Source organism: Synchiropus splendidus, chromosome 13, assembly GCF_027744825.2.
Source record: "Synchiropus splendidus isolate RoL2022-P1 chromosome 13, RoL_Sspl_1.0, whole genome shotgun sequence".
Classification (NCBI taxonomy): domain Eukaryota; kingdom Metazoa; phylum Chordata; class Actinopteri; order Syngnathiformes; family Callionymidae; genus Synchiropus; species Synchiropus splendidus.
This window is the reverse complement of record NC_071346.1, coordinates 10,457,205-10,477,421: the sequence shown is the minus strand read 5'-3', so window position 1 is coordinate 10,477,421 and position 20,217 is coordinate 10,457,205. Positions and strand designations below refer to the sequence as shown.

At 43.1% G+C, this 20,217-nt stretch overlaps 3 protein-coding genes across 10 annotated transcripts; 2 read left to right on the top strand and 1 right to left on the bottom strand.

Annotated features, from left to right (window-relative positions):
* Positions 1–5,033: 5,033 nt before the first annotated feature.
* ipp (intracisternal A particle-promoted polypeptide) lies at positions 5,034–9,958 on the top strand. 6 transcript variants are annotated; one of them, XR_008416407.1, is made up of 12 exons: positions 5,034–5,340; positions 5,689–6,101; positions 6,207–6,418; positions 6,495–6,714; positions 6,784–6,939; positions 7,025–7,192; positions 7,263–7,400; positions 7,494–7,616; positions 7,696–7,916; positions 8,012–8,243; positions 9,203–9,250; positions 9,377–9,957. XR_008416407.1 is itself a non-coding variant. In XM_053883425.1 (11 exons), the coding sequence occupies exons 2-10, from the start codon at positions 5,759–5,761 to the stop codon at positions 8,234–8,236; spliced, it is 1,806 nt and encodes a 601-aa protein (XP_053739400.1). In that variant the 5' UTR covers positions 5,034–5,340; positions 5,689–5,758; the 3' UTR covers positions 8,237–8,243; positions 9,203–9,958. The 6 variants fall into 6 exon arrangements, 4 of the variants coding, with proteins under 4 accessions (XP_053739400.1, XP_053739402.1, XP_053739401.1 ...); XR_008416406.1 differs by having other exon boundaries at positions 9,203–9,306; XM_053883425.1 differs by having other exon boundaries at positions 9,203–9,958.
* LOC128769590 (transmembrane protein 69-like) lies at positions 8,797–11,198 on the bottom strand. The gene is made up of 3 exons (XM_053883433.1): positions 10,484–11,198; positions 10,271–10,310; positions 8,797–9,870 (listed from the first exon to the last, which is right to left on the bottom strand). The coding sequence occupies exons 2-3, from the start codon at positions 10,301–10,303 to the stop codon at positions 9,166–9,168; spliced, it is 738 nt and encodes a 245-aa protein (XP_053739408.1). The 5' UTR covers positions 10,304–10,310; positions 10,484–11,198; the 3' UTR covers positions 8,797–9,165.
* On the top strand, positions 11,159–19,543 carry gpbp1l1 (GC-rich promoter binding protein 1-like 1). Of its 3 annotated transcripts, none has more exons than XM_053883431.1 (12): positions 11,159–11,216; positions 13,195–14,375; positions 15,406–15,520; positions 16,636–16,765; positions 16,896–17,224; positions 17,299–17,374; positions 17,621–17,817; positions 17,887–18,030; positions 18,277–18,438; positions 18,508–18,632; positions 18,726–18,828; positions 18,892–19,543. In XM_053883431.1, the coding sequence occupies exons 3-12, from the start codon at positions 15,461–15,463 to the stop codon at positions 19,060–19,062; spliced, it is 1,497 nt and encodes a 498-aa protein (XP_053739406.1). In that variant the 5' UTR covers positions 11,159–11,216; positions 13,195–14,375; positions 15,406–15,460; the 3' UTR covers positions 19,063–19,543. The 3 variants fall into 3 exon arrangements, with proteins under 3 accessions (XP_053739406.1, XP_053739405.1, XP_053739404.1); XM_053883430.1 differs by having other exon boundaries at positions 11,161–11,254; XM_053883429.1 differs by lacking the exon at positions 11,159–11,216 and adding an exon at positions 11,281–11,424.
* The last annotated feature ends 674 nt before the right edge of the window (positions 19,544–20,217 follow it).

Here is a 20,217-nt window from a genome sequence, read left to right as displayed (position 1 = left end):
GGAACGGGACAATTAGTTTTCTAAAGTTACCATCTGTCTGCGGTGAGGTTGCACTCGCCCAATGAGCTTATCCTTGTGTCAGCAGAGATAGGAGGGCAATGGAGGACGCACTGTGGACAGATGGAAAGGAAAGGAAGCGATAAGGACAATGACAGGATGTGCCCAGGCCCTTTCCCTGCTCGGCCTTGCCTCACTGACTCACAGGGAAAGAATCTGTGTCACTATGAACATATAAGTGGTTAGAAGAGTGCATTTTTTTCCCTTTAAAAAGGCAGAGATTGTTATTTAAATTACAGAATTCATGATTTTATCTCAATAGATTTTGTTGTTCTGAGTATGTTTCTGACGCTTCTCAGCTTGTGCTCAGAAATATATATATTTATTTGGAGCTATTCCGACCTAAGGTGACACTTCTTTCGGCCCACGCTGACCAGGAGGACAGATGGCCTGTTTCATCCATCACATAAGGTGTGTGTGTTAGGTGAGGATTAGTGTGGTCCAGAGGCCAAGGATGTTCTGTGGCCGTGCCTCACTTCCAGGCCAGATTACCGCCTCTTACCTGTGTCAGCAGCAGCACGTAAAAACTGGTGGACATGCATCCTCTGTTGGAGCGACCAGATGCCATGAAGGAACACAGTTAGGACAAACTGTACCAGCGCTGAGTCACCCTCAGCCTGGGGAGCGTGAGGAGGGGGGGCGAGATGCAGCGTCCTCGGTCACTGAAGGAGAGATGAATATTCAAAATGTGTCTTAAGAGAGGACAAAAACTAGCTAGTGAAAATGTTTCCACAGAACTGCAATGACCATATGTTCGCTATCCCAGCCCCCACTTTCTTTCTTCCCCTTCTTCACCCCCCACTCCCTCCTCCTCCTCCTCATACCTCCTCCATCCGTTCATCAATTTGGCTGTGTAGTTTTCAATTTCAGCTCTGGCAAAGGGGTGTGAGAGAGTTGGGTGGAGAGGGGGGGTCGAATTAGCTTTAGAGTCACGCCTAAAACACACGCACACACTCACACAACATTAACTGTCTCTCAGAAAAATGGGCTTTTGCGTTCAGCCAATCACGTGCTTCCTCCCCTCTGTCTCCGTCCGAGTCCAACGTTTTCATGCTCCCCACTCGACCAATAAGGTGGCAGGGATCGTGACGCGCGTCAGCCAATCGGCTTCCAGTTGCTATGACTGAGGCAGAATCGATCTTTTCTCACCGAGCTCACGTTGTCGCTGGCTCCCAACTCTTCCTGCTGCCTGCCAAACAACTTCTTCAAAACTGAGCGCGTGAAACATCCATTAAAGAATAAGTAAAAGTGCAAAGTTACTTTTGTTAATGATCCCGCATTTTTTTTCTGACAGAAAAGAAAGTTGTTTTTAAATATTCAAATCCAGTTTTAATTATGATATATTAATAAATCTAATTCGTTCAGCAGAAATTCATTACTCAGTAGAGATTTGAATATTAACGTTTCTGAGGTAAAAAAAAAAAAAAAGGGAACTCAACAATGTGCTTATTTTTATTTTTTTTAATCAAAGTAATAAATAGATTTTCTGTCATGTCTGTGTTTTATAATTCAGGTACATAAGTGAAAGAAAACAAAAAATGAAACCAATATTGCCTGGTGAATTAACTGGTTTACTGCCTTGTAATGTGAGTGGATTGTTTTTCTTCTCATTACAGAGGGGGTACTAAGCGATCCCCATGGTAAATTGAGGGGGGTACAGCAGAAGTGTAGGCTTTGCAAACTGTAATCCAATCCCTGCTAAACCCACCAAACAAAAGATGTGAACTACATTATGTGTATGTCAAGATGTGTTCAATAACTGTTTTTGTAAAGGCTGTTGTTGTGTGACCACCCTAGTTGGCATGAGGTGGTCCGGTGGTCAACAGAAAGCTAACCCGTAGCCCACTCCAGCTGGGAACAACACGTGTTGCAAGATCGCAAGTGATGGGGAAAACTAGGTGATTCATTTGACCATGTCTGTCACAATGTAACCTCTATAATTCCCACTTCAATATCTACACCCAAATGTTGTTCCATTATAATAACTGTTGAGTTCCGTGCACATTGTCCTCAATACCAGCGCTTTTCCTGGCCAAATCTAAAAGCTAGAAAGTAGGATCCCCTGCTGCTTTGAGCTAAAGCGGCTTGCCTTAGAATAATTTACTGGCTGCTTCAGTGGCCTCAGTGAGGGGGTTCAGATCACGCTGAGATGAGAGGTGACACTGAGCCAGCTCTTATAAGGGGATTACATATAGTGCTTGCCTACAAACTATTCAGTAAAGCCAATCCACAACCCAAAAGTGATTTACATCGACTTGAAATCACTTAAAAACTTTTCCTTTTTGATAGATCTTTGCAGAGCTTCAAAAGGCTCATGGTTTATTTCCCATAAAAGAGATGGTGAAGGCATTATTTCAGCTGTCTCTCATGATTGATTCATCGCAGGGACTTGGCTCTCAGAGTGATTAGAAGAAAATAACTATGGGCACCCTGCCAGAGGACCTATGGCACAAGACTGACGGCAGCTTTAGTGCAGATGGCAGGAAAGCTTCGGAGTTTAGAAACCAGCTTTGTCTGCAAGTGTAAACTGTGTGCGCACCTTCAGTTGGAGCCAGGATAAGGGAGTGTTAAGCAGTTCACAAGTTGGTCAGGTAAGGACATGTGCACTGTCTGACCAAAAAAGAAGGAAGACAGTTCTATACAACTCACAGCAAATCATTTATATAGTGTTTTAAGGGGGAGATTCAGCTCCAAAACTCGGCTCTTCTGATTAAAAAGTTAAAAAAATAAAAAAAACTAATACTTCTCATACTGAAAGAACCAATAGCAGCACTACAAAATTCCAGATGTTCAGCAAATACTATATATTTTCAATATTTATGAGATGGGAAAATTCCGTATAAAAACTGAAAATAGAAAAGGTTTCTTATCATAATGTTAATGATGTTAGCTTGCACAAAATCACCTCATGAAACTCCCCGATCTTGAACCGTATATTTTTATAATGTTATTTACTTGTGTGAATTCATGTGAATAATTCCCACTTTGTAGCCGTGTTCCTCACATTTCCCTTTGTTTCCATTTCAGTGACATGACTAAACTGGAATGGTCCACGGGTCAAGCTATTCTAAATTCAAGATACAAGTTTGGAAACAGTGCCCCTCATCTTAAACTACCATCTGCACCAGAGCGCACCAGTAGTGTGTTGAGGTTTATCGTGTGTGGATGGTAGCTGTCTAGAATGTGAAGCCTTCTCTCAGCTGTCCATTTACACGAGAGCAGAGTCTGGACTAAAACACCATGCTGCAGCTATAGAGTGAAAGTGACTCACTTCTTTAGGTCTCTTTGAAATCATTAATTTCAGATATAAGCGGCATTTTGTTATTGATAATTTCTATTTGAAATAGTGTTTCAAAGTTTTCATGACTCAAACAGCTGCTCAGGCTCCAATGTAAACTGTATCCTCTTAAAATTATGAACAACACCTAGAAAAGTATGTTGTATTTGGCCAGATTAATTCCAGAATTAAAGTCAATATTTGTGAGCACTATTTGGTAAGGTAACTTGCGAAATAGCCCTAAAACAACCCAAAATCTGCCCATTCAGCTTCAACGTAATTGGCCGTCTTAACCGGCGTTTCAACATGTCAGTCACCTAAGATTTCTGTTGACAAATCACAGAGGAAGCCACAGACTGCACCATTAAATCTTGGTTGTATTTTTTCTGTTTGTCTTTGGTAAAGGCCAGACCAGGCCCGCGGAACAAGTGCGTACAAAGACGCCAGACATGGTTTAACTGCATCATAATTATGGTGACTGATTTCCATAGGATGACCCTCACACTGTTTGCTGTTACTTTTAACATCATGGGAAATTGAACTCTTTTCCGTCGTCTTTTCTTTGGACACGTGCTGTTGAAGTAGAAGCGCTTTCTAGCACAGCTGTGGGAGCTCACATGGCAATCTTTGTATCAGCAAGTGAATGATTTGTAGCAGTTCATTCAAATCCATTTAAGCATCTCACCTACTTTACAAACCTGTTTGACAAGAGACACCTGTCCAGGCTGCCGGATCCAGAACAAAAGGTATAACGACAGGCAACACAAAGTCAGCACCTACTGTCACATTAACAGAAGTTCTTAACAGACTTCTGCGATGTTGATTTATTTAATAAATTAGAATGAACTAGCTTTGAGGGATACACATCACATGCTAAATGTTGTGGCGACAGAAGGTGATCTGTCTTTACATGTCAGTGAAGCCACAATGGCAGCAGTTTCATTTCCTCCACAGGAAAGCAACATATATAAAATAAACAGTCTCAACAATCGATCCTGCGCAGTAGTTCCATCTTTTATTGGCTTAGAAAAGGTCGATCTAAGATCCAGCCAATAAGCTAATTGTCCCGTTGAGCCAATGATCAGGTTAGTTGTTCCGAACAATACAGGATAATGAGAGTAAAACCGCAGGGCTGTAATTAGGTGGCTTCCTCACTTTACTTGACCTCGATGTCACCATATGTCTGTTGGCTGACTGTGAAATGGGCACAAATAGAAAATGGAGAAAACATGACCGTAGTTTGTTTAGATTGCATTTCCTCTTCTTAAGAATTTGATTTTGCTTCAGTTTGGTAGTTAATTGTAGTATTGTGGGGTGTCACCCACCAGAGAATCTGAGGAAACATGCCGCTTGCCAATATTTATATTTATTTATAGTTGTTGAGTTATTAAAAGTATGTCAGAAACCACTCTTTTGGAGAGTCCTGACCAGTTGGTAAATGACCAGGCAGAGCCTCCAGCATGAACTTGGAAATGTCTTGCATAGTTTTTTGATAAAGACAAAACATATGTTCTCATTTCATATTTACTTTAGTACACTTGAAGGCAGCAGTTCTTTCATGAACGTTATGCACGTTGTTTGACAAACAAAGTCCTGTCATGTGATCATATGGAGCACGTTGAAGCGCATCAGAAAGACATAAAAGACTGAAGGCCGTGGCTTTCTTGACGGTTGGGCTAAAACAACGTTCCAACTCGCCACCGTGTTTGTCAAGGAGTGTCACTACCCTGGAGTCGCTCGACATGCAACGCTGCCACCTGGCGTCGAACAGACTTACAACCTATTCGGACCGGTGAGGAATAAATTAAACCAACAATACGAATAAAACCCACGTCGCATTCTTTGTTCAAGAGCTGGTATGCTGTGATTCCCTAAAAAAAATAAAAACAAAAACGTTTCTTATAACGACAAGGCGATGTTTTACGGATCGATTGGATGTGTCTGAGGATGGAAGTCCAGAGCAATTGATCCAGAGAGACGGAGGCAGCGTCTCTGATAACTTGGAGGTAAGTTGTGGCGCAGACGATGGTGATTATGTTGTACATTTTTTACTATTTTAAATAGGTTGTCCGTGGCTATGCTGAAGTATATAGTTAAGCCTTTTTAAGATGTAATTGAACTGTCTAATTGTTTGCTATGAATAGCTGTTAGTTAGCATGTAAAGCTAGCAGACTCTGCTGGTATATTTTTGTTGTTACACTGTCGAAAAGCGTGTGCTGAAAAGCGTGCGTTGTAGAGTCGACGGTTCTATTGTTTCAAGTCCATTATCACATTGAAGGAGGTCGGTTATGTCAGGAAAATAGGCGCCTGCGCTGTAAAGAGCTTATCATCTGACACTCTTGTGCCTTCTTAAGTTTGTTCTGCTCTAGGTAGAAATGCGGTTGTGGGAATTCTAGTTTCCCCGGAGACCCTTCTTCAGACGCCATGGCCTCCACATCTCGGTCGTCATATGCTGCTAGTGGTGGTGTTGATGGTCCGGCTGCCATGGCAACAGGGGCATCTGAGCAGGCTCAGCTGACCTCTATTCGCTATGCAAGACTCATCCTGGACCAAATGAACAAGATGCGGCTCCGGACAGACTTCTGTGATGTCGGCCTGAGAGTCGGTGGCCAGGTCTTCAGGGGCCATCGGCTGGTGCTTGCTGCCAGCAGTCCGTACTTTTCAGCGCTGTTTTCTGGAGGGATGAAGGAGGCGGAGCAGGATGAGGTGCAGATCCATGGAGTGGAGACGCATATCTTTGAGATTCTCCTTGACTTCATATACACAGGTACCGTTCCATCGCATCTGTTGTCGCTATGTAAAGTGAAGCGATTTGTGTAAGTTTTGTTTATATTCACAATTTGTGAACTGATTTGTTGTCCTCCTAAATCAGGTCTCATCAATGTGACGGTGGAGAATGTTCAGGAGCTGGTGGTGGCTGCAGACATGCTGCAGCTCAACGAGGTGGTGTCAATCTGTTGTGAATTTCTCAAGAGCCACATGGACCCATCCAATTGTGTGGGAATCTTTCTGCTTTTGGAGCAAATTGCTTGTACAGACATAATGGAATTCACAGAGAGCTATATTCATGTTCACTTTTTAAAGGTATTTAAGTGTATTTTACATACTCAGTGTTTTCAGCTGCGTTTTGATGTCTTTGTTTTGCTTTCTTGTCCACAAGGTTTGTGTTACAGACGAATTTAAGAGCCTGTCAAAAGATCAGGTCGTGAAAATCTTAAGTAGCGAAGAGCTTAAAATTGAGGATGAGTACCAGGTGTTTATCGCTGCCATGGACTGGGTCCTTCAAGATGTGGCTAAGAGGAAAAAATACGTTGTGGAAGTATTGGAACCAGTCCGCTTCCCTTTGATTTCCCCACCGAGGCTAATGAAGTATATTGAAGGTAACATATGCTTTATTAAAACTTTAAATCATTCGATTAAAATGGCTTCCCCCTTATTTTATGACTCAGGCGTTACTGACTTTAGCCTGCGGGTGGCGCTGCTGACTCTGCTCAAAGAATACACTGAAGTCTCGAAGTCCTCCAAAGAAAACAAAGTGCACTGTCTGCAACAACCTGCCAAGATGAGACCAAGAGAGAAAGCGCGGAAATATCTCTACGCCATAGGTTCTCTGCCAACTCGTTCACATTCACCCCAGTTTAAAGAATGTCAGGCACAACAGATCCCACTCAGATTTTCTGTTTGTTGCAGGGGGTTACACCAGATTACAAGGCGGTCGCTGGAGTGACAGCTGGACGTTGAGTTGTGTGGAGCGCTTTGACACTTTCAATCAATACTGGACCACTGTTTCCTCTCTGCACAAGGCACGCAGTGGGTTTGGGGTGGCCATACTGGAGGGGATGATCTATGTCGTCGGAGGTGAGCAGTCAGGAATCAAAATAAACATTCAAGTCCTCATAAATGAAGTAGAGCCGCTCCTTCTGCTCAGGTGAGAAGGATTCGATGATTTTCCGATGCACGGAGAAGTATGATCTTGTGACCAAGCAGTGGGGTGAAGGGGCTTCGTTGAATTTTCCACGCTGTGGATTAGGCGTCTGTGCCTGCCATGGAGTTCTGTACGCAATTGGTAAGTGCTTGATTTGAAGAGGTGATCTTAGCAAAAATGGCAATTGAATTGAATGCTACTTGACTTTAAATGTCAAACGTGTTGCACACACAGGTGGTTCAATCGGGTCACAGATCTCAAAGACGATGGAGTTTTATGATCCTGAAACAAACAGCTGGGTCATGTGTGGTGACATGTCAAGTGCACGGACTTTCTTCGGTTGCTGCGAGCTGGAAGGTATTTCTGAAATTAAAGTGTATTTAATGTTTTACATGAGCACCAGAATATAGTTTTCATGCTTACGTGCTCACTCTAGGGCGCATTTATATTATTGGAGGAATCAGCGAAGAAGGCGCTGAACTGCACACAGCTGAGGTGTATGATCCGATCTCTCGACGATGGACTTCTCTTCCTGTCATGGCAACACGTCGAGCTTACATGGGCGTGGCCTGTCTAAATAACTGCATCTATGTCGTGGGTGGATGGAACGAGACCACCGGGGCGTTGGACTCAGTCGAGAAGTACTGTCCCGAAGAGGTAATTTGAGAGAACTCTTCACAAAAAAACTTCAGAGTGAGTTACTACTTGTTTTTTCAGTGAAAAGCAAAACTATTTGCAACTGACTTGTGCAGGAGAAGTGGATAGAAGTTGCCCCGATGACGACGGTACGAGCCGGGGTCTCTGTATCTGCTGTGAATGGCCTGCTCTATGCCGTCGGAGGAAGAGCCACCCACAGGGACTTTGCAGCTCCGGCCACCCTGGACTCTGTGGAGATCTATGACCCTCACCTGGACACCTGGACTGAAGTGGGCAACATGATCACTAGTCGCTGTGACGGAGGCCTCGCCATGTTCTGAGCTACAGGTGGACAATATGACGTCATATCATAATTTCATTTCATTTTTTTTTTGCAAACTATCAGATTGCTTTCCGCTTTAATCACTCGCCTTTTTTCCCCACAGTGGCAACACGCTTTTTTAACCTTTAAATTAAGCACTTTCTCAGCATTTACTGTGGGGACTATTGTTTTAAGACGTGAAGCCACAGCACTTTACCTACTTCTGTTTTTCACCTTGCTCTAATAAGGTTTGGATCAGTAGGTTTTATCACACCACTTGAGCCGACTTAGTCATGGGTCATTTTCATGGTACATTAAACTGTAGCCATCACTGGATTGAAGTCGACAGACTTCAACTTTTCCGTTTACTTTGTTTACATTCATATTTGTTTGGGTTTTTTTTTTTACAAACGAGAAATAACTTAAAAGGAGCTGCTGTATAACAGCTTGACCAATCATGTACTGTCGAATACAACTAATTCTGAAAAACTGTGCTGTGTGAATTCCCTCTTTTGTGGATAACATTGCAAGCATAAGGTGGATATTACATAATAAATCTGATACATAAAAACACAAGTATCAAAGGTAGAGCTTTTATTTTCCATGGTGTAGCAGATTTTTCATAAAAGTGAAGGTGAAACACATTTTTAGACAAGATCCGCTCTCAGATTCAGACTTTTCAGTAGTAGAAAAATATTTTTTAGGTAGACATTTTGGGTAATGGGCTCAGCGCTTTGCCATAGATATTTCAAAGGATTCAATAGGCCTCACTTCTGCTCTACATTGGCTAATCCTGCTTCCCTTTCCTAGTTCAAGGTAGTACTGTAGTGCTTCACATGGCTGAAAGCATTTCATGGAACATATTATGTTAGTACTGCCATCGTAAAAGCTATGAGTATATTTCATTTTCAGATTTGTATCGTCAGATCTTGAATTCTCGTAACAGCATCACATCTGAAGCTCCTTGATCTTCTTCTCGGTGCAGAACCTCTTCAGCACCAGCGTGGCCACCAGTGAGAAAGTTGCGACCAGGGTAAGGACAGTCCTCATGGCCCTGAACCAGGCAGGGTAACCAGGAAGCAGGACCAGGTCATAGTGCAGAGAGAGACCTAATCCCATGAGAACCACCAGGGTTGCCTCTGAAATATTCTCCTTGCAGAGGATTGCGAGCCAGGCCAGGAGTGAGGGAACCACACTGTTACCCAGGTTCTTCCAGTCAGGCTGAGCAGGGCTTCCCTCAGGGATGGCGAACCCCCATCGGGCTCCTCCGAGGAAGGAAACTATGCAGGCTCCATAAATCATTTGAGCGTGTGCCACTTCAGGGTAGTAGGACTGAGTGACAGCCATCAGAAGTGGAGCAGACAAAAACGGAATGAGACCGGAGAAACCAAGAAAAAGGGCTGGTTTTGGGGCCAGGGAGAGCGCCTTCATACTGAACCCCTTTCCATGTCCTTCTGAGCCACCAGTCGTATCAGTGTGGCATGGATGTTGGCTACTCAAGCTTGTGGTTCTGCTGCTCAAAAACAGCTTGTTGCTGATGATTGGTCTCAGTGCATTCAATTCTGTGTAGGGATGACATTGGACAGAATGCCTGAGATTGTTTGCCACATTTTGTAGCTTGGTCACTGGCTGTTGAGATCTCCAAACAGGAAGCTGAGCAGAAAGAAAACTATATCAAAATTGCACACCGTATACGTTCATTTCAACATTACTATATTTCAGCAGTTGAATAAATATTTTTATAAAATTTGTATTTTCTTCAACATGAGTCCCCACAGTACATCAACTATGATCAGGCTAGTATTGAAGCAACATCAATAATTAACTTTTTTTTTACAAATATTATCTGTGACAATTATTGCAACAATGGTTTATTATTTCTTTTAAAATGATTACATATTTTTATGGAGTGAAAGAGTGAAATTCGCCGATCAACAGTGAATGTCTGTTTTACGGGACCGAAACATAACAATTGTCGTTACAAGATATGAAATATGTACTTAATGAAAATAACGTATATAGCACAGCTAAAAATGGTAGCGCTTCAACTTACCCCAGCAATCTTCCGCACCCCAAATCGAATCATTTTCAGCCTGAAACATATATGAAATATGTTGTTTAAGAAGTTGCAAACGCCTTTAATAGTCTAGTTTGTTAAATTGATAAACAGAAGGGGCAACGTTAGCTTCAAACACATGCGATAACAACATCCTTGCACGACCACAAGCTCTATTGCAACGTGGTGTACACTTCATTAAAGCATTACCTTCAGTTGGTAGTTCTTTAAAGCTTCGATAACATTCAGTTTATCAGCATGTTTTCGCTGTGTCGAACTGAAGGTCGCAAGTTCGGTGGCTGACCGGTTGTTGTTTTTTTTTTAATCGGTGCTCGTTTAAAGCGACTGCCCAGACATGCGAGACGTCTCTGGTATCGACTAGCTGGTCTGTCATGGCGGGGGAGGTATTAGACGCATTGGATGTGTTCAAGAGCACAAAACAGAATCCGATTATTTGTGACTGCTAAAAATATTGTTCCGAATTGCCCTAAAAAACGACGTTTATGTGTGTAATTTTACGAGTTTGATTTCACGAAACAGTGCAAATAAAAAATAGTGTATTTTCATCTAAATATTAATGGAAAATGTGCATACATTCTTTTCATATTAACTTCTTCGTGTGGGTATTATTATTTTTGTTATTATTTTCAATCTATGTAAATCATCGAAATAAACGTGCACCTTCAAGAGAGGAGCGCGATTTTCTGTTAAACTTGTTTTATTTTCTGTGTAAATTATTATATTATTAAGGCAAGGTGCGCTGAAAAACAAACGTAAAAACTTTGAATAGTTTTGCTGTCTATTATTTATTGTGGGTGACAAGACAGTATCTAGCCGTGGTGAGTTTTTAAAACAGAGCAAAGCGTCTATAAGTTGCATAATGACGCAAACTCTTGAACGCATCAGTAGAGTCTTTTCGAACACCTCGGTGCCAGCGCCAGTGGTAAGCGCGTTGAAAACACAAACATCTGCAGTAATAAAGTAAGCTCTTCTTTAGTCTTTGCACGCTTCAAACGCGATCAATAGCATTAGAGGTGGCCTCTGTTACGCGATCATTTCAGATGAGATCAAAGTAGCAGGCTACCACTTAGCAGGATGATGAATGCTGCTAAGGTAGCCATTTTGAAAGTGTGTTGTTTCAACGACACCAGGTCTGTTTACCTCTATTGTTATTCTATTTTACTGGCTTTTTCGGGCAAACACATATGCAGTGCGTGATTGTGCCGTTAACGCGCGTTGACACCGTAACGAAACATACTCTTCTTGGGCAGTTTGTGATTTCTCTATGCCTCACTGGTTTCTGTTATCAGGCTCGGAAGCGCTAGCTCCAAGCTAACAGTTGCTAAAGCTAAGATTAGGATAGAAAGTAAAGTTAACTACCAGCTAAGTTCATGAGAACGTTAGTACCAGTTTAGCGGCCACGTTTGTGCTCGTTTTAAACGAAGCAGTCGATTAATTGTTTGAGTTGTGTCGGTTTATTTGTAAGGTTGGGGAAGCGTGTGTCTGTGCTATTGATTGAATGGTCCAGAGTTTGTATTCACATGGTGATCTAGCATTGTCCGGTGATGATAGCGAGGGACTTTATCCGTCGAGAAAACGGCGCTTATTTTGAATTATAGTGTTGTTTTGTGGCTCGTAGTCGTTGCGGAGTGTTGATGTTGATCTCTTACGTAATAGTTAAGGGAGCCACAGAAAGAGCTTATTCTGTCTGTCATGGCTGTTGGTTATAAACTGCCCTTTCTGTCATTGTGAATATCGTCACTCAAATACACGGAGAAGAAACGAAACGCATAATAGTATAGAGCGACTTTCGGTTAGTGTTTTCATTTAACGTCAACTTCCTTTTGTATTTCGCGCTACATTTACACTATAGCGGTCGTAAATTAAGTGTATAGACGTGCTCTTTCTTTGTACTTCATCATATGTGCGTGTTACTTTAGTTTCTGTTTCATCTCATGTCAGTGAGTGAAGATCCTCCTGCATATCTTGTTGTCACAGAGGATTGATATTTAAATCATGATATTTGGAGGCAGCAGCGGCTCGTGATTACCATCCATCCTATATGTTTATCTCTCTGTTAAGTTCTATGTGTGCATGCCTGACCGTTTCAGCCCATGTGCTTATATCACAGTGTTTATAGCAGAACCTTTTTGCTGCGGGCAACTCTCCAGCTGCCATGAGAACTTTAAAGCAACAAATGTAGTGACATAGTTTTAAAAAAGATGTTCTCGCCAAACAAGGAGCAAAGTCCAGGCAGGTGTTGTGTGAAATTGTCAGACAATGACATCTTTTTTTTTGCAGCAAAGAGCTACTGTAAGGTCCAGTTAAATGAGAACAGACCCAGGAGACTATGATTACAGAGCATTGTTTGGGAGCTTGAAATTCAAGAACATGCTAATAAGTCGGTTCAGTAGAGAGTTAGGAAACTAGTAGTCATTTGAGTGCAACGATTGGAAGATGACACTTAGATATAATTTTTCCAAACTACTTTTGTTGCTATTTTGCTGTCCCAGAAACCGAATCAAACTCAAATCAGAGATGTAATATAACAGTGATCTCCTGCTTCTTTGGAAACAAAAAAGCGTGATGATTTGCATGAGGTTAGTTCAAATGCACATAAACCATTTGGAACAAGAGGAAAAACTAAACCACAATAGCCAGAAAGCACGCAAACCCAACCTTGTTCTTTAGTCAAAGCTGCTACTGATGATGTCTGTTTACATTGGGTATAAATGGTATGGAACGTGTATATTTTCTTTTTTAGACGTATGCTGTATAATTAGAATATGTGAAGTGAAAATGGATTCTTTCCACATTAAAGTACCGTTTGGGAAATGACACAGGGTGTTTTTGGAAATGAAGATTTCTTCTTCAGTTTTAAGTGCTGTATCTCAAATCTGTTGTATTTTTGTTTTTTGCAGGTCCTTTCAGATCCTGTGTGAATGATTTTGACACGAAGGCAAGATAATTGAAAATTGCTTGGAAGTGCGCTCAGAAGGAATTTACCCCCTCAACACATTTTGGATTGAGAAAACCTCTTGATACTAAGGATATTTTTGACCAAGCCGGACTTCTTTTGTGGAGTGGATTAAGACTTTTTGGTCACCTGAGACCCCCAGTTTTTGTTTCTGAATATCGATGAAAACTGAGTTTTTCCCCTTTTCTTCTTTAGCTGTGAAACCACAGATAATTAAATGGGCATTTTTCCAATGTGATCTTAAAACAGTCAAAGATCAAGCGGAAATTATAATGCTACATCTACAAGCGTCTATATTTCAATAGCTGAAATCATACATGATGGGAATGTAACATTGACTATCTCCTCCTTCATTGTCATGTGACTTTGAATCTATTAGCATTATTTTTCTATAGCAGACAGTCTTTCACCATTTTGATGAGGTGAGCAGTGGTTCTCAGTTTCCCCCATTGCCAACGAAAGACTGTCACCGAACTCTTTTTTTTTTTTCCTACCTGCAGTTTATTCAACCTTAAAATGACCCGATAATAGTCTGTTGTGACGCCAACACATACTGGCACACAGTGTGGCTGGACAATATCTTGTTTCTTACCTTTCCAACTGGTGTCACTTTGTAACTGTTGAACATCCATGTGGTGGAGTCTGCTCCTTTGACTGATTTTTACTGGCACGAAAAGCCGCTTCCACAAAATTGTGACAACTGACTTGACAAGGAGAGACACAAATCAGGTTTCGGATATTCTCTCCTCAGCACAGCAAATGACTTGGAGTCAAAACTTAAAGCTGGACTATAAAAAGTAGCACTTGTCATGGCCCAGTAGCCCCGGCTGTTTAAAAGAAAAAGGAGAATCTTTCCCTCAGACGTCTGTACCGTTGGTTTCGTCATCCCCTCTGGCCAGTTTTCTGGATCATCCTTCCAGATCATTCCTAAAAAGCCTTCACCTATCTCACCCTGGACGAAGGGATCTGCCTCTGGGATAAGGGGCACTTTTGTCCTGTACTTGGAAGAGAGGTGTTCGGCAGTGTGCACCTACCTACGTGCCCATCAGTGCCAACAGGCCTGAGGAACTGAGCGCAACCAGACAGAGAGAGGAGGCAGAGGACTTCAGAGCCACAAACTCTGGGGTAAGTATTTTATGTAACACACTATCACACACTTGTTTCAGTCACAATTCTATTTTAATCATTTCATCTCTTAAGATGCTTTATAAACTAGGGCTGGGTATTTGCGATACGATATGAATCTCGATACGGAGTGGTGATACAATACATTCCGATATATTGCGTGATATTTAAGTGTTGACATAAATGTTATCTGACAGTAGGGCCACAACAACAAGTCTGCTATTATCAACTATTAAATAAGTCATGACGGGTCCATGTTGACTAGTCGTGATTTCAGAGAAGAAACGCCTATGGCTTCGGGACCACCTCGACCCAAAATGTTGAAAGTATGGGACCCTTTTACAAAGGACACATCAAAGGACATGTACCTTTCACAACAAATGTTGAGCAATTAAAGTTGAAATATGAAGTCTCAAAGTCCTTACTGCATTTTACATACGTTTCTTTATTTCTTTTATATTCTTAGTGTGGTCATCAACCCGTGCATGTCGTATGCTGACTAGTCAACTCATCGTTGTGGTAGTCGACTGCCAAAATAGTTGTTAGTTGCAGCCTTTGCTGACACACTGGGCTGTGATGTTCATATCAGTTGAGTTTAAATGGGAGTTGTTCTTATTCAGTTGCAGCCTCAGTCTGACAAACCTAGACAAACATGCATACACGATAAAGCAAACAGAGGAATGATCACTGCAGCAGCAACACAGTGATTTCTTTTCCATTATTAGTGCATCATATTTGAATTCTAGTGTGACACCACTTGAATTTCAGCAGCCACATCTCCTTTAAAACAAAGCTTTGAACATGTGCATCTTCACTCTTGTCAGCGAGTCTGAAGCAGCGCTTTATTGTTTTCTGCTATGAATAGACTACGCGTCCCGTGGGGGAGGTTTTTGCCAGGAATTTCTAAATAACTGATGAAATCTTGGAATTGGATTGCAAGGAGTTGGAACATCACAGATCGACGCTGAAGCCACTGATCTTGAGTTATTATATTGTGGGGTTTTTTTTATTCTTCCATTGTCTTTATCAGATCCTGGCCATGAGGTTTGATGCCTCGATCCACTGACCGGAAACACTGGACCTAAATGGCGCAGCATGACTTTGTCCCTGCCTGGCTTAACTTCTCCACACCCCAGCCGGCCAAGGTGTGTGATCCAAAAGTATGGCTGTGATGTAAATGTCTTCAGTGGCTGCTCTATGTTATTGTATTGTTGGAGCAGGTTTGAACCCACATGGGTGACTGCGGCCCTGCGAGTGTATAAATCCCACTTTGATGTGGGAGTAAAGATGTCAGCTGAAAGGCACAGAGTGGAAGAACAGCGTGTGGTTTTCATGTGCAGATGCATCTTAATCTGTGTTCTTAGCCATTTATCACCCGAGAGGGTTGACCGAGCAGTCAGAGCATGTTTCAGCAGAGACCAGCTTATATTGTACTTCCTGATCAGAAAAAAATGCTATTTACATCCATTTTTGACAACCTGATGTATCTTTAAATGGAACATGTGCTACTCGAAACTTTAGTTACTTCAACTCTTTTCTTAGTTCTGGCTGTTGACACTTGAACAACCATCGAATCCATCATAGATTCAGGAGTCCCGTGCTGTTCATCTACTGTGGAAGGGGAGGGATGGTGGGATGTCTGTAGCAAGGAAGCTGATGTTTCTCTCCTTCATCTGGTTTCTTATAGTCATTGGTGGATAAATTGTTGCCTGCTTGTTGTGCATTAATTTCTTAAGAGGGTTTTGGACCCCAGAGAATCGAGCAATTGCAGTTGATATTAACATGTGGCGCCGACACATTCTGGAGGGACTGCTGTGGAAGTGATGAAATTTGTGGCTTAGTCCCAGATGGATTATAATTAGTATTGCATTCCATATAGTGTTGTCCTCGAGAGACCACCTACGCAGAGACCAAGACCAAACTGAATACAGAACTAACTAGTTGTTTGTTCTCATGATAGCATTTCAGTTCTCGGTTTATTTGGACTTCTGTTTTTTTTTCAGTAAGAAATAAATGTGTGTCTTTAAGACAGATAGACTTGTGCTTCTGTATGCAGTTTGCTCTGTTTCTCGCTCCCTTCTTTGGTCTTGAGTTGGGTGAACTCGAGTACAGCACTAGGGCTTTCAACAAAACAAAGAAAAGAAACCCTGAGGATATTGTGAACTTGAAGGGATGTCCATTTCCAACATGAATTCTCTCTGTCAGGCATCAAGTGTGTTGTCACGTAGCTCACATCCCTCTGTCCTTGTTCTCTCATCAGTCCCCTGCTGCCAACCTTGAGAAACAAGGTGAGCCCCACCACCACAGAGAGGGCCGAAACGCTGTGAGTCGCCGCCGCCACAACTCATCCGATGGCTTCTTCAACAACGGCTCCCTCCGCGCCCCAACAGGTGAGCTTTAGTGACGCTTTGTTTTATTACCTCTCTTGCTTCATAGTCACGCAGCCAAAGCTGAATGTTATGAACAAGTTTGTCTTTCACAGTTTCATACTCGTATGGATGACACTTTCATTCCCTCCAGGTGATGGGTGGCAGCAGCCGTCTCTGCTCCTGAGACATGACTCGGTGGACTCAGGTGTGGCCAAAGGAGGGAGCGGTGGGTTGGCAGGGGGCTCCTGTTGGAAGGAAACACCAAACTGGCACGGGGGGCTGCGGGGTCTCCCTGACGGCCACCACCACCAGGGTCGCCACCCCAAACGGGGAGGGGGGGAGAGAGACAGGCAGGGGGGACACAGACAGCGCAACGGTAACTTCCATCCCCGAAAGGGCTCCTCGTACCAGGACAAATTCCCCAACGAGGAACGCAAAGATGCCAAGGAGGACAAGCTGAAGTTTGTGGAAGAGGACTTTGTGAGTGTTTTAATGAGCTGTTTGTGGGTAGTGCTCCTGCGTGTTTTAATATTATGAAAACCTTTTTCCGCCAGCCCTCCCTCAACCCTGAAACAACTGGAAAACCTGGGGTTCAAGGGAGAACAGTGGCTCCCCATGCCGGAGTTTGGGGTGAGAATTGTTTTCACTTGGAAACTGATTCAGTTTGGTAGAAGGCATGTCCTCCAAACCTTTTAGATATTTAGTTACTAACACCTCAAATATATGAAAATATTTATAATTATATGGTAGAATTAGTTTTACATCAAAGATCTGTGTGAATCACTAGACAGTAGAGGTTTATTACATGATTTCTATATTATACCTTTGCATTTGCGCTGTTTTTGAGAGGACTTATGTTTTAAAAATGCTTCCCAGAAAACCCTCCCAATGGTAAACAAATGGTGTCCAAAATGCTGGTCATAAAGAAGGTTTCCAAGGAGGACCCCAGCACAGCCTTCTCAGCAGGGTTTGCCAGTGCTGGTGCCTTGCCCACCAACGGCAACAAGGCCCCCATCCCAGGCTCCAGTGTCTACAAGAACTTGGTCCCAAAGCCTGCCGTGACCCCTTCCAAAGTATGTCCAACTCATGGTGAAATGATCCCAATGTTTCTCTGACCCTCCTGTGTGTGTTTTGTTTTGAAGAGCACCCAGTGGAAGTCTGGTGGTAGAGAGATTAGCAAGCCCGGCCTCCACATGCCAGGTCGAGATTCAGTCTTCACTAGCCCCGTCTCTGCAGCCAAACCCAGCACCCCAGTCAGTGCACCACAGCACAACACGTCAAAAGAGGCAAGTGAAAACATAGATCCCAGTCTCATTAAAGATTCGACCGATGTGGAGATTTCCAGGCCAGCACCTATTAAAAGTGGTCTCCAGAAAGACAGCTGTGAATCTGCTCACTGCGGGAGTTTAAACCAGTTCCTCGTCCTAGTTCTTGTCGTATACATGTAGAAAACTGTGGTGGAGTGTCGCTGCTTTTGAGCTGCGCAAAGGCAGCAGCTGGTAACCTTCTGCTTCCCTCCTCGTCCCCCTCAGCAGCCACACCCTTCCAGCACAACCCCTCCCATAGACATCGCCCCCTCCCGGCTGAAGCTGATGCGGCGCGGTCCAGACCGTAAGAGCGAGTTCCTGAGAGCGCTGAAAGACGAGGGCACCGGAGAGCTGATGACAAGCAGCAGCCCGGGAACATCCGGAGAGGTAGGTGTGACGCAACTATACGTAAAAATCCATGAGGGTTTGACGGGTTTTCCTGTCTCACTTCGACAGGGAGAAAGCAGCACCCCGGAGCCCAAAGCCTACAGTGAGGATGTGCATCACGAGAACGGCCTGTCCTACTCCCTCAGTGACTCAGACACTGAGCATCTGTCCAGCTCTCTGGAGGCAGAGCACAGGTAAAACATGGAGCTGGACTCGGCTCTTAACCAACTCTCGTACTTGGGAGTGTTCGATGCCATCTGCTGATGCACCTTTGCTCTGTGGACCAGGTTACTGAAGGCCATGGGCTGGCAGGAGTACCCAGAGAACGACGACAACTTCCTGCCTCTGACGGAGGACGAACTGAGAGAGTTCCAAACTAAAACTGAGCAGGTGAGCGCCGACTGCAGTCACTCAGGCCGGGCTCCGTCTCTAAGCTTCGTTTCTCCGGAGCAGCTCAAGAGGAACGGCATTCAGCGAAACGGGATTCTTCCAAGGGCACGGGGCGTGACCCTCCACTTCACCCCCTGGAGGAGTGTGGCAGAGGCGCATGTGGAGGAGGGGTCAGAGTCTGAAACCAGTAGCAGTAGCCAGACCTCTGACGACGACGACTGCATCAGATCATAACGTGGCTTTACGGAACAAAAACTAAAAAAAAAAAAAAAAATACAAAAAAAAAAAGAAGAAGAAATACACAATGGTCAATACCACATCCCAGCAGAGCAATCCCACTCTTCCTCAGTCATCTTTGTTTTTAGAGCACCATTTTGAATTTCTTTTGTTTTGATTTTTTTGATGTTGTTCTTGCACAAGGGAAAAACCAATCATATCCCAGTGAAGGGGGAGATTCCTGCTCCGCCAGACGTTGTTTCCCTGCGTTTCCTCCTTCACTGCTGTCCTTAACCCCCCTCCCCTGAACTCCCCCGTTCCTTTTTCTTCCTCGCTTTGTGGAACTGATGTGTTCGTCAAGAAAAGAAGGGCAATGAATGCACACTTGATTCTGCTTTAAACAGACTAACTCATTTCATCGAAGATGCTGATGACACAACACATTATTAATGATATTAATAAAGTTGGTTCCTGACAAGCTGATATGTTTCAATATGAATCTGACTCCTGTGGTGCTTAAACCGATGCAGTCACGTGATGTGACACCAGCATGGGGAGAACTTGGACACGTAAAATGGACCCATAGTTATTTTTCTAGACTAGAATTATCTACCAAGTCTTCTTGCCACCCTCACGGTTTTTTTTTTTTTGCAAACCTTATTATACCTTAGCGTTTCAACTGTATTTCCTGCTTAACATTTCGAGTGCAATGAGCATATTCGGACAATAGATGGCAGTGGCGCTGCGGAATTCCATTGAGGCACATGCGAGACGAGAGTTTGAGAGGAGAAACCAAACCGTCGGTAAATCCACCATTTGTCTTATCGCATTCATTCGATTGTATGTTTTACTAAAATCAAAAGGTCCGTTTTCTGGGGGGGTCACGTGACCAAACGATACTTCCATTAAAAATCACTAGCACTACAAAGTTAGCCTGGTTTCAACCAGGGGAACAAATGAAGTTATGAAGAGTGACTTGGTATAAAACCCCAACTATTAGAGCCTCCAAACTTATAATCGACAACCACTACTTTTGTATCACAGCACACATCGTAGGAAGCCTGGTGGACTTGAATGACCATATTTAAAGCACTTGCAGGTCTCCAAAAATGACTCTACTCTTGGGTTTGGCATGTGCTGGAACTCAAATCATATTTGAATAAAAATGACAGA

Coding starts and splice junctions, on each gene's coding strand:
- LOC128769590 (XM_053883433.1), bottom strand. CDS start 10,303: ATGATTCGATTTGGGGTGCGGAAGATTGCTGGG. Junction 9,871..10,270: donor GGGTGCGGAAGATTGCTGGG/GTAAGTTGAAGC, acceptor CTTTCTGCTCAG/CTTCCTGTTTGGAGATCTCA.
- ipp (XM_053883425.1), top strand. CDS start 5,759: ATGGCCTCCACATCTCGGTCGTCATATGCTGCTAGTGGTGGTGTTGAT. Junction 7,193..7,262: donor GATGATCTATGTCGTCGGAG/GTGAGCAGTCAG, acceptor CCTTCTGCTCAG/GTGAGAAGGATTCGATGATT. Junction 7,917..8,011: donor AGAAGTACTGTCCCGAAGAG/GTAATTTGAGAG, acceptor TGACTTGTGCAG/GAGAAGTGGATAGAAGTTGC.
- gpbp1l1 (XM_053883431.1), top strand. CDS start 15,461: ATGGCGCAGCATGACTTTGTCCCTGCCTGGCTTAACTTCTCCACACCC. Junction 17,225..17,298: donor AGTTTGTGGAAGAGGACTTT/GTGAGTGTTTTA, acceptor TTTTTCCGCCAG/CCCTCCCTCAACCCTGAAAC. Junction 18,633..18,725: donor TCTCTGGAGGCAGAGCACAG/GTAAAACATGGA, acceptor TCTGTGGACCAG/GTTACTGAAGGCCATGGGCT.